Genomic DNA, 13,385 nt, shown 5'->3' on the forward strand with positions numbered 1-13,385 from the left:
AAATATGAGAAGAATCATTAGTAAAATGTTTTGTATACTAAATATTTTAATTATCGTACAAAATTATTTAATTATGTACATCAACATCAGACATCCCTCTCTGAACATGAACTAAGTCCTGTTGAAGAAGAACTGCTTATCCACTTACGAGATAGAAATCTCGAAGCACTCAGCTAGACGTGCAAGTCTCCTGCAGCAAAGCTCTGTTAATGTAATGTTAGTATACTACTATATGCTATAACAAACAGATGACAACATTTCAGAATTTTAAAACCATTGTTGTTGTTCAGTCACTAAGTTGTGTCTGACCCTTTGCGACTTCATGGACTGCTGCATACCAGGCCCCTCTGTCTTCCACTGTCTGCCAGAGTCTGCTCAAATTCGTGTCCATTGAGTCAGTGATGTCATCCAACCAGCTCATCCTCTGTCACCCCCTTCTCCTCCTGCCCTCAATCTTTCCCAGCATCAGGGTCTTTTCCAGCGAGTTGGCTAGTCGCGTCAGGTGGCCAAAGTATTGGAACTTCAGCATCAGTCCTTCCAGTGACTATTCAGCCATTTATTGTGGGTGTTCCTGATAGGTAGATTTCCTCCATGTGGGGATTCAGGACTCTGGTTTCCACCCTCTTACAGCTGTCTCATTTCCTAGAACATTGTAATCCTCTACTTCTGGCTAGCAAATAAGTGAAGAAGGCATACTTATATCTTAAGCATCATTACCCCAAAGACTTACCACTTGTCTTCATATTCCTTTAGCTGGAACTTTCATGTGTTTCTACTTAGATGCAAGGGGAGCTAGAAGACATGGCTGGCTATCTGCTTCCTGGCACCAATTCTGTACTAGTGAAAGCATGAATCCTGGTGGACAGTTAGATGATCTGTCATAGCTCACCCCTCTAGCCAAGACAACAATCGTTACCCTTTCTCCCACCCATAGAAAGCTTTCAGTTCAACTCAATGGAAGCAACCCAGAATTTCATCCTGTCCTTACTTCCAGTCCAAAGTCCAGCATCTTAATCAGATCTAGCTGTGGCTCTTTGGAGCCTGGTGACCAATAAACTAGGGTTTATGTTAACTGCCTACTATTCCCCCTCCCCTCCCCACTCTGCCCAAGCACAAATCCAATATATAGCAGCTTATCAGGGGGCAGGAAAGCTACAATTAAGTTTCTCATTCAAAAAAATGTGAAGTGGGAAATCCAGAGCAATACTTGTCCAATGAGAACAGTGAGATGCTGCCTTGGCAAACCCTGTGAAGGCTCCATGCCTTGCAGTCTTCAGGAGTTCTTGATTATTATGCATTTGAAATTATTGCATTATTACATATTTAAAAATATTTTTTTTTTGCCCTTCTTTCTCCCTGGCCCTTTGATCTCTGAACATTTAGAAACTTGTCTTTTTGTCATCCATGGCTGAATCATGTAAAGGAGTATGATCGCTTTCTACTTGGAAACCTGGTAACCATTTCACAGAGTTTCTTCACCAGTACCTTTTTTAGAACCAGTAGATTTCATATCTACGGGCCTTCATTTGTTACACCTGCAAGTATTTGCACCTTTAGTAGTGTTTGTACCATTAGTACAGTGTGCCCAGAAAAACAGAAAATCCCAGGTTATTTCAATGGAGGAGATTTAACACTGGGAATTAGCTACATGTGTAATAGAGCAGAGACACCAAGCAAATGATGTTGAATAAACTTAGAGGCTAACAAAATCAGTAAACTGCTGCACCCCAAGGGATAGAAAGGCTGTAGAAAGAAGTGATATTACCATATATCATCCGAGTTTTTAGCTCCAATAGGAGGAAGCCATCAGCTCCTTGCTTATTCTTTCATCTTTGTGTCCTCACATAGTAAGCCCTTAAATGTTTAATTGAACAGAGATAAGCAATAAATCTTTCCACTGACTTTAGTTAGAGATATTCATGAGAAAATTAAAATGTGGCAGAGATGATGGTGCTCAGTACTGAGATGAGCCTTAATTTGGGAATCAGCTGCAAATAGCTATTTTTGGACCTTTTTAGTAACCTGTTATTGGCATTTAAAGAATAAGAAATTGTCAAAAGTTTTAAATCTCTTCCTGTTTAAGACGTTAGGAGTTTGGAACAATACCAATTTTCATATCAACATAGAAGAATTTAAAAGGAATAAAGTCTGTAGGTGGTTCATGCCAAATTTTTATTTTTTAAAGACGAGATAGGAAGAAATAGAAAAAGCTTTCCAGACTTGCTAGGGAAATAGCAGTTAAAACTACAGAGGATGTATAGCTCTGTCTTAGTCTTGGCCTCTCTTTTGGAACCATCTCCTGAGTTAAAAATGACATTCCGTTGTTTGCTGGTTTGAGCTGGAAACTTTCAACTCGTTTTCCTTTACCATTTGTTTAACGTATCTGTAAAATATCCCATTGGATATTCCAGCAGTCAAAAAGAATTCATTCTAGAATCTGATCATAATTTTTGAAAACATCACAAATGCCATGTAATCTGCTCTTGGCTGAGCCTTCATATGCTTTAGTGTAGAAATTCTGGACTGAACCTGGCTATGGCTTCTAAGATGGGCTAGAGAAAAGTCTCAAAGTAAATGCATTTGGAAGTTGAGACTAGTTTGAGAAGCTTTTATGATATGACTGTGTTGTCTCTCTTAGAGAAAAAGCCTTGCCTGAATATTTCTTCATGAATATTTTCACTTACATGTGGAAATGAAGGTTTTTTTATTTTCTGCAGAGTATACCAAATTCAGTTGCCATGTTGTGTTTTAAAAATATTTTATCATACCTAAGCATGTTTATAGTTCTCCCATTTACTTAGAAACTTCAAGTTTATTTACTTTTTCATGTTAGTTTAAAATAAGAATAGCTGAAAATATAATGTCCTGAGTTCTGTATGTTTATTCCATTTAAAAATAATCATTAAGACTTGAATATAGGCTGTGTCTAAATGGTGTCATGACTGACTAAAAAGGAGACAATACTTTTTCTTTTATCTAATTGATACCTAGCATCTGAAGAGTATTTCTTGCCCATATTGACTCTGTGGAACTGTGGGATTGTGAAATAGTGACTTGATAGTTTGGCAGTTTTATGAAAAATAATTATTTTGTTAGAGTCCTCATAATATCATCTTTATAGTTTTGAAAACAGTAGTCAGGAAAAAGCTTCCTGTGTATTGATGGATGTGCGGTTATCCATCTTTCCCATCTCTAATTGAGTTGATTTCCTTTAATACTGCTTTGCAATGAAAATATTAAAACATGAGGTATATGTTTGCTGCTTCCAATAATTGGTTTTGCTTTTTGAGCATGCTATCTATAATTTCAAAGAACATTTCTTTCTGAACTCCTTTGCCCTGAGGAGTTTAGAGTGGTCTTGAAATTATAGGTGTCTATTAAGTATTTTTCAACTGTCAAGTCAACTGTAGCTGCTGTGCTATTAATTCATTATGAAGTGACACAGGAAGAAAACTCATTATGTGATAATATGAAAACACATATTTGTCAAAAAAAAAAATAAACGAGTCTGTACTGAAAACCCATTTGCTGTGGTGGGAGTGAAATGGTTTATCAAACACATTTAGGTGTGACACTGACTTTTTAGACAGAAAAATGTAGAGAAAAGATTGAATTCTGCTCCTTAGAAATTCTATATTATACACCTAAATGTGTTCTTTTTTGTCCCTTACAGGTGGTATTATACCCAACTTCCAATAGCTCCAAGTCAGCTGAGTTGCACCGAATGATAGTTCCAAAAAATAGCCAGGACTCTGACTTAAAAATCAAATTGGCAGTGCGAATGGATAAACCACCACATATGAAACATAGTGGGTGAGTGTGTACTTGAAGATGTTTTTCTTCTGAATTACTGAATTTCATGGTATCATTTTTGTCATTTTCCTCAGAGAAAGTATTGGGCATTCACATGGAGTTCCCCCCCACCAAAATTACATTCATGAAAAGGGTGAAAGTGAAAGTATTAGTTGCTCACTAGTGTCCAACTCTTTGCACCCCCATGGATTATAACCCACCAGGCTCCTCTGTCCATGGAATTCTCCAGACAAGAATACTAGAATGGGTAGCCATTCCCTTCTCCAGGGGATCTTCCTGATCCAGGGATCAAACCCTGGTGTCCTGCGTTGGAGGCTAATTTTTTACCATCTGAGCCATCAAGGAAGCCTCAAATTTCATTCTAGGTTAACTAAATTCTTTAAATGTATAGACATTTTTATAGCTAAATATATGAGTATTTAATTAGTGTGACTGTTTACATGCTAACACATTACTGGTACTTGATTACACTGGTATTACACATCATTTACATGGATAAACAACAATGATGTATGGAGGTAACATTGAAGACATATTTTTCAAAATACAGAAATAGTTGAAACAAGCCTAGCTTTCAAATCACCAGAAATAAACTTACATAGACTACTTTAAAGTTAAATGCTGGTTCAGATATAGTCCAAGACTCTATATAAGATTTGATGGGAAGGGTATGAGTATTCATCCAATGTGTGAGTGAGAAACCAGATCAATATGGGAGGAAGCTGATGCTGTGGATAACCAGAAGTGCAGGGACTGGCCTCTGGGGATTGCCATGGGTCAGTGTCAGGTTTTATCTCTGAGGTTCCTTTTTACCTTGTAGCTGATGAGGAAATAGGCCTAAACTCATGAATACAATTCAGTGAGCTTTTTTTTTAACCCAGATTTTTCCCAGATTAATGCTTTATGACTCGCTACAGCCAAATTCTAGCCTAGGGTGCTAGCCATAATAAATAAATTTTAAAAAAAAAGAATGGAATGATTTTCATTACTAAAGTTTAGCTGCAGAGTACATCATGAGAAGTCCTGGACTGGTTGAAGCACAAATTGAAATCAACATTGCTGTGAGAAATATCAATAACCTCATGCAGATGACACCACACTTACGGCAGAAAGCAAAGAAGAACTAAAGAGCCTCTTGATGAAAGTGATAGCAGAAAGTGAAAAAGTTGGCTTAAAACTCAACATTCAAAAAACTAAAATCATGGCATCTAGTCCCATCACTTCATGGCAAATAGATGGGGAAACAGGGAAAACAGTGAGAAACTTTATTTTCTTGGGCTCCAAAACCACTGCAGATGGTGACTGCAGCCATGAAATTAAAAGACACTTGGTCCTTGGAAGGAAAGTTATGACCAACCTAGACAGCATATTAAAAAGCAGAGACATTACTTTGCCAACAAAGGTCCATCTAGTCAAGGCTATGGTTTTTCCAATAGTCATGTATGGATGTAAGAGTTGGACTATAAAGAAAGCAGAGGGCTGAAGAATTGATTTTGAACTGTGGTGTTGGAGAAGATTCCTGAGAGTCCCTTGAACTGATCCAACCAGTCCATCCTAAAGGGAATCAGTCCTGGGTGTTCATTGGAAGGACTGATGCTGAAGCTGAAACTCCAATACTTTGGCCACCTGATGCAAAAAACTGATTCATTTGAAAAGACCCTGATGCTGGGAAAGATTGAAGGCAGGAGGAGAAAGGGACAATAGAGGATGAGACGGTTGAATGGCATCACTGACTTGATGGACATGAGTTTAAGCAAACTTCGGGTATTGCTGATGGACAGGGAAGCCTGGCGTGCTGCAGTCCATGGGGTCACAAAGAGTCAGACACGATTGAGCCACTGAACTGAACTGAACTGAAAGTTTAGCCACAAATCTAACAGTCTCTGTTTTTTCTTGATTTTGGATCATTTTCACTATCATTAATCGGAATTCTTTATCAGGTAGATTCCCTATCTCTTCCTGTTTGGTTTGGTGGGCATTTATCCCGTTCCTTTACCTGCTGAGTATTTCTCTGTCTCTTCATCCTGTTTATATTGCTGTGTTTGGGGTGGCCTTTCTGTATTCTGGCAGTTTGTGGAGTTCTCTTTATCGCGGAGTTTGCTCACTGTGGATGGGTTTGTATGGGTCGCTTGTCAAGGTGTCCTGGTTAGGGAAGCTTGTGTCGGTGTTCTGGTGGGTAGAGCTGGATTTCTTCTCTCTGGAGGGCAGTGAAGTGTCCAGTAATGAGTTATGAGATGTCAGTGGGTTTGGAGTGACTTTGGGCAGCCTGTATATCGAATCTCAGGGCTGTTTTCCTGTGTTTCTGGAGAATTTGCATGGTATGTCTTGCTCTTGAACTTGTTGGCCCTTGGGTGGTGCTTGGTTTCAGTGTAGGTGTGGAGGCGTTTGATGAGCTCCTATCAATTAATGTTCCCTGGAGTCAGGAGTTCTCTGGTATTCTCAGGATTTGGACTTAAGCCTCCTGCTTCTGGTTTTCAGTCTTATTTTTATAGTAGCCTCAAGACTTCTCCATCTATACAGCACCGCTGATAAAACATCTAGGTTAAAGATGAAAAGTTTCTCCACAGTGAGGGACACCCAGAGAGGTTCACAGAATTACATGGAGAACAGAAGAGGGAGGAGGGAGTTAGAGGTGACCTGAATTAGATGAGGTGGAATCAAAAGAGGAGAGAGCAAGCTAGCCAGTAATCACTTCCTTATGGGCGCTCCACAGTCTGGACCACTCAGAGATGTTCACGGAGTTATACAGAGAAGAGGGAGGAAGGAGACAGAGGTGGCCAGAAGGATAAAGGGGGGAATCAAAAGGATAGAGACAGATCCAGCCAGTATTCAGTTCCCTAAGTGTTCTCCACTGTCTGGAACACACAAAGAGATTCACAGAATTGGGTAGAGAAGAGAAGGGGGAGGGAGGAGATAGAGGCAACCTCATGGAGAAAAAGGAGTCCAAAGGGGGAGAGAGTAGTCAAGCCAGTAATCTCGCTCCCAAGTAAAAATGGGTACTGAAGACTGTGTTCTTAAAGGTACAAAATTGATAACAAATATCAAAAAGCAAAGATTAAAAATCTAGAGTAGAGGTTGGATTTTCAAAAATACAATATTAAAGAAAATAAAATTAAAAAACCAAAGTCACAAAAATTATAAATATATATATATATGAAGTTTGCTTTTAAGAGTAGTCTTTTTTCTTCTTTTGCAAAGTAATAGCAGGTTATAAAAATGAAAATTAAAGGCGTAATAGAGGACTTAAAAAAAAAGAATGATAGTAAAAATATATCTAGGACTTTCTCTGGTGTGGAGAGTGTGGGGTCAGTTCATTTTCAGAGAGTTCCTTGGTCTGGCTTTTATTTCTCAAGATCTATAGACCCCTTCCTATGTAGTTGGTACTAACTACAGGATTTTAATCTATTGCACCTGTCACTTCGAAGGTGATTTCCTGTTTTAGCTTCTTCTGTTTGCTGGTCTCTTCAGTGTCTGATTTCCGCCCTGACACAAGGGGGCAGTGGTGGACACTTTTTTAGGCTCACTTGTTCAGTCGCGCTGTGGGGAGAGAGGGATGGTGCAAACGACACTGGCGTGTGCTCGCAGTGTCTCAGCCACACTGGGCCTGCCCCGCTCACGGCGTGTGTGCCCTCCCTGCCTACACTGCTCAGGCTCTAGGTTGCTCCACTGGGAACCAGCCGAGGCCAGCCCTGGGCTGCATGCGCCTCCCAAGTCTAAGCCACTCAGGTTCAGGCACTAGGGTAGTCCACAGGGGTGCAGACTCGGTTGCGCCCTTCCCAGGTCCGAGCAGCTCAGGTGGTGAGGTGTTTGGCGAACGCTGTCGCTGCGACTTATTGCCTCCCCCTTCCCTGCCGCTTGGTTTTCTGGGTGTACAACCGGCGCACCTTGTCAGGCGGATGTTGACCACCCAGCACCCCAAGATGTCTTAGTTAGCAAAGAAGCCTGCTTGCAGTTTGGTAGATAATGCCTCTCTGGGGCTGCGATTGCCCGCTTCCAGCTCTGGCTGCCTGTCACCAGAGGGGGATGGTCTGCAGCCGGCTAGCTCAGTCTTTCCGTGAGCGGGCCTGACTGTGTCTTAGGTTAGGGCTTTTCACGTGGTAGCTTTCCCACAGTCCGGTTTGCTAGCCCAAGTTAGTTCCCTCAGATTGCCCTCGGGGCATTGAGGCCCCATCCTTACCCTAAGCAATGCAGCCCGTGCCTCCCTGCCCAGCCCCCGCTTGCTAATGGGGGATAAGGGCATCTGTGCTGCTTCTCCGCTGGGGACGTTACCGTTGGGCATGTAATCTGTGGGTTTTAATTATTTATTTATTTTTCCTCCCAGTTATGTTCCCCTCTGTGGTTCCAAGGCTCGCCACAGACTCCGCAGCAAGAGTGTTTCCTGGTATTTGGAAACCTCTCTTTTTAAGACTCCCTTCCCATGACGGATCTCCATCCCTACCTCTTTTGTCTCTCTTTTATATTTTTTCCTACCTCCTTTTGAAGACAATGGGCTGCTTTTCTGGGTGCCTGATGTCCTCTGCCAGCATTCAGAAGTTGATTTGTGGAATTTACTCAGTGTTTAAATGTTCTTTTGATGAATTTGTTGGGGAGAAAGTGGTCTCCCCGTCCTATTCCTCCACCTTCTTAGGACCGCCTCTCTGTTTCTTCTTGTACAAAGAGGCATCTCTGCTGGTTTTGGAGCTAAATCACTAACACTGTGGCAGAGTTAACTGGTAAGTCAACAAGATAAGGATTCTTCAAATGACCATTAGGGAGAAAAGTTAGACTGAGCAGGAGGCAACCTAGAGGTACCTTCTGCAGCTGAGATGAGCCTCTAAGGACCATATGGCTTCCTTGGTTTGAGCAATCAATAGCGTATGCTTTGTCAGAACCAGTCATATTTGGGCAAAAAAGACCTCAGTGGGTAGGCTCTGAGAAAGAACAAGACTTTACATATTCCATAGTATTGTAACTTTAATGCAGTGATGCCCAGTGTAACTATGACTCATTATGCAGATGGAGTTCCTGGGATTTAAAACCTAGGGCTCTTTCTTCCTCCATCCACCTATCTGCTCACTGTTGATTTACAAAGCAGTCATGGATTGAGCCCTTCCTCTGAGTCAACCAGAACAAATCTCAATGAGATACTATCCCAGGCCTGAAGGGACTGACTAGCCAGGGATTCAGGCTTGTAGACAAATAATGATGATACTGAGTGATAAGCACCATAAGAGAGGAGTGGGAACTGGTGGAAATAATACCTGATTCTTGCTAGAGCTGGTCAGAGGAAGTCTCAGAAGACAACTGACTTTTGAGATGAAGCTTGAGGCATGAATTCAGCAGGTGGGCAGTGGGGAAGAAAGGCAGTCCAGCCACCAGCCATCTGGCATAGGGTGTACATGGGCAGGAGATCTGGAAGTGCTGTTAGCTAACCATGACAATTTTGGTTTAGCTGGAGCGTGCTTAGACTAGAGAGAGTACTACTGCTCTAAAATACTTACAGAGTAATAGGCACTAGACGGAGATATAAAGGAACAGATCATGTTCCAAGCCTTATAGTTAATTCCCTACTCTTCTGAATTCAGTCTCTTGATGAATAATGGCACAAGAAATGGGAACCTGGAGACTTCCCTGGTGGTCCAGTGGCTAAGACTCTGAGCTCTCAATGCAGGGGGCCCAGGTTCAATCCCTCCTAGATCCCACATGCTGTCACTAAGACCCAGTGCAGCCAAAATAAATTTATATATATATGTGTGTATGTGTGTATATATATATATATACACACACATATATATGTATAATATACATGTATATATGTGTATATACATGTATATATGTGTATATACATGTATATATAATGTATAATATATATGTATATATATGTATGTATGTATATATGTGTATGTATGTGTATATATATATTTTTTAAAGAAATGGGAACCTGTACACTGCTACACCAAGATAGCCCCTGATTTACACATGGGCAGCACAGTGGTGAATACCCTTAGAGCCTTCAGATTGTCCCAAGAACCAATACTGATTATGAAGTTAGGCACATGGCAGGTTCTGAAGCCTTAGCTCCTGGGGAGAGTAAGTTCTGCTCTCTCATCCTTGGCATTTTCTTGCTCCAGAATATTCCCGTCAGGTGAGACAATCTACTTGCCTTTGAAGACTTTATATGTATATTCCCTTTTTATCATTCCTTTGCAATGAAGGAGAATTGGTTCATATCACATCTTAGAGCCTTCTGGATAAATTAGGACCCCCAGAATGGTTCTGGAGTTGACTACTGCCCAAGGCTATAGATGAAGGAGATGACTAAAGAGAATATATCATAGTCTCTGACTGTAATCTGCAAAGTTTAAGAACTGTCGTGACTTACCTTTACTAAAGGCTTTCCTGGTGACTCAGATGGTAAAGAGTCTGACCCCACTGTGGAAGACCCAGGTTTGATCACTGGGTCAGGAAGATCCCTTGAAGAAGGAAATGGCAACCCACTCCAGTATTCTTGCCTTAAAAATTCCATGAACAGAGGAGCCTGGCAGACTACAGTCCATGAGATTGGAAAAAGTCAGACACAACTGAGCAGCTAACACTTTCACTTCACTTTCACTAAAAGATACCAGCAAGCATTTCCAGACATTCTAGAAATGAAAATATCAGTGATGTTGTTCTGCTAGTTGGTATGTTACGGAGCATAATTAAGAATATTGTATTTCCTAATAGTTATTCAAAAAAGCTATATAAGACCATTATTGAACATAATAATAACTATCAACCAGAATTTCATCATTGCTGTAATAGTAATTTATCACTCTAGGCAGACCACAAGCACCTGTCTAGGTTTCTCTGTGCCTCTGAGGTAACAGCTTTAAACAGTTTGAATATCACCCTGTGTTGAAATATATATGGAAAAATATGAATTGACACATAATCATAGCTATCACAACCATATTCATCTTTCTCTTTGGTACTTCATAGATGGGTTTTACTAAACTTAATTACACTGAAGAAGCAAAAGTCACCCAGCCTTTTTCTTTCTAGTGCTCTTTCATACGCCAAAGTGGTAATGTGGGCATATAGGGGAGTAGTAGATTAACAGCATTTTACTTTGGGGCAGGATTACATTCTATCAATAATTAATCCTAATGAATGATTAACAGATGCATTTAAAATAATTAAAAGAGAAACAGTTAAAAATTTATCTTTACAGTTGTCAAACAATAGATTGGAGGGTTATGGCTTTTTGTGCTTGGAGAGCTTTTCAGAGCTAGACATCTTTGGGACATTCATCATAAAAACCTTTTCTCTGTTTTAATGGTATGGGCAACAGTTATCAATTTATCTCTCTTATATGAACTGTTTTAACATGAATTCTCCTTTATTAATATATGTATATGGCCCTTTGTTATCACTATGTAAATATTTTTATTAATGTTATCTATATTTTATGTGTTCCTGACTATATAAGTTTCTTAGACCCATTTGAACCACTAGTAATTCACACCATGTGTAAACCAGCAAAGATATTAATAGGAATAGTGATGATAAAAGTGATATGAAAGTGATAATAGTGTGCTCCTTAGTGTTTTAAGAAAAAAGTAATGAATACATTCCTAAGTTAAAGAACCTTAAAGATTTAGAAGTGATTTAGAGGATAGTGTATAATTTAATGTAAAAGAATATGTAAAATAAATGAAGTAAATGGTGTTTGGACCTCAACTATTGTGTTTTAAAATGATCTTTTTTGAACCAAAAACACCAATCTAAAGCTTATGTTTCTGGTAATTAATCAGCCCATGTGTATACATTATAGTTTTTTTAACAGGAGTCAGTTCAGTTCAGTCACTCACTCATGTCGGACTCTTTGCAACCCCATGAATTGCAGCACGCCAGGCCTCCCTGTCCATCACCAACTCCCAGAGTTCACCCAAACTCATGTCCATCGTGTCAGTGATGCCATCCAGCCATCTCATCCTCTGTCTTCCCCTTCTCCTCCTGCACCCAATCCCTCCCAGAATCAGGGTCTTTTCCAGTGAGTTAACTCTTCGCATGAGGTGGCCAAAGTATTGGAATTTCAGCTTCAGCATCAGTCCTTCCAAACGAACATCCAGGACTGATCTCCTTTAGAATGGACTAGTTGGATCTCCTGCAGTCCAAGGGACTCTCAAGAGTCTTCTCCAACACCACAGTTCAAAAGCATCAATTCTTCGGTGCTCAGCTTTCTTCACAGTCCAACTCTCACATCCATACAGGACTGACTATATGCAAGTAAAAATGGATATTTAATTTGGGTAACATACGAAGCATTACTATATGACAGGTGATAACATTTGGGTACATTTATTCTTTGGAGGTATGTCATATAAACTAATTACATAAACCCTTATATAAATCTGTTAAATGAATTTCAGTCTAGGTTTCGAGTGGTAAGTAATTTACATTCAGCTTTAGAATTTACTTTCCTGCTTTTTTTGGGTGGCCGGAAAACAGAAGTGCTCTTGAAGGAATGGATTGTCCTTTAGCGTAGCCTAGTGGCTGAGTGACAGTATTAACTTAAATCTGAGAGCTGCTATCCTCATTTTTATTAAATCATGTTTTCCTAATTAAAATGTTATTTTTTCAGCCACAAGAAAGGCAAAATAAAGTGGAACTAATAAAGCAATGATTATTACAACAAATCTACAACTGAAAAGGAACACGAAGAAACTTAAATGGTCACAAATAGGTAGAAGCATTATGACTAGAATCTACCAGTGTCTGCTTGATGCTGATTTTTTTTTACTATAAAAATAAAAAATAAAACTTTATAAGTATGTAACTGTAGAATAATTATTTCACAGTCAAAAGTGATAAGATAAACTGTCAGCCAAATCACTGCCATATAGATCTCATCCTTTGTGTGTAGTCATGCTTGACAGTTTGAACATTTATTAAATGAATAGACATTTTGAAATACTTTGAGTGTAAAACTCCTAAATTTGCATCATAAAGGTATAAAAGGCCCTGTGCCCATCGCTTGCCTCCGGGGCAAGACAGCAGGTAAGCTTCCCGCAGGAAGAACAGGATAAGCCGGAAGCTGTCTGTGTTGCTGTTTTCCTGCGCTTCCCTGTGTAGAGGACCAGCCAGGCATTCAGGGGCTGTGGTGCGGTGCTTAGGGAACCTTTCAGTCATAATGTTCAAGTGTGGCATTGGCTCCTAAAGTGGAATGACTGTACTCTAATAAAGTTTCATTTTTTTTATTTAAGGTTTATGATCTTCGATTAATTTAGGGGACAGTCAAAGACCAAAAGGAGGAAAATCTTATCTTTGTCAAAGTGGCATTTTCTTGGAGGGTACCTTATAAAAAAGAAAGTCTGTTTTTTTTTTTTCCCCCAGGGAAAATTGATTCCTCATTTTAAATTGACCTTTTAGCATGACTTTTCTATATGCTTCTATATGCCCTTGTCTAAAATTTTGGCATCTGACCTTCATTCATCTGAATATATATATATGCACACACACACACACATATATGTATGTCTATTTGCATTCCCAGTTCCCAATTTACTACTGCATTCTGGCTTACCTATCTTTATCGAAGTCTTACTCCT

At 39.8% G+C, this 13,385-nt stretch overlaps 1 protein-coding gene across 19 annotated transcripts in view; it reads left to right on the plus strand.

Annotated features, from left to right (window-relative positions):
* Positions 1-13,385, plus strand: part of CADPS2 (calcium dependent secretion activator 2) — a 569,431-nt gene that overhangs the window by 319,460 nt on the left and 236,586 nt on the right. For all 19 annotated transcript variants that reach the window (XM_018046978.1, XM_013963420.2, XM_013963421.2 and 16 more), the window contains exon 8: positions 3,674-3,813. In XM_018046978.1, the coding sequence (XP_017902467.1) occupies positions 3,674-3,813 (140 nt within the window). The remainder of the gene's footprint in view (positions 1-3,673; positions 3,814-13,385) is intronic.

This window comes from Capra hircus, chromosome 4 (genome assembly GCF_001704415.2).
Source record: "Capra hircus breed San Clemente chromosome 4, ASM170441v1, whole genome shotgun sequence".
Lineage (NCBI taxonomy): Eukaryota > Metazoa > Chordata > Mammalia > Artiodactyla > Bovidae > Capra > Capra hircus.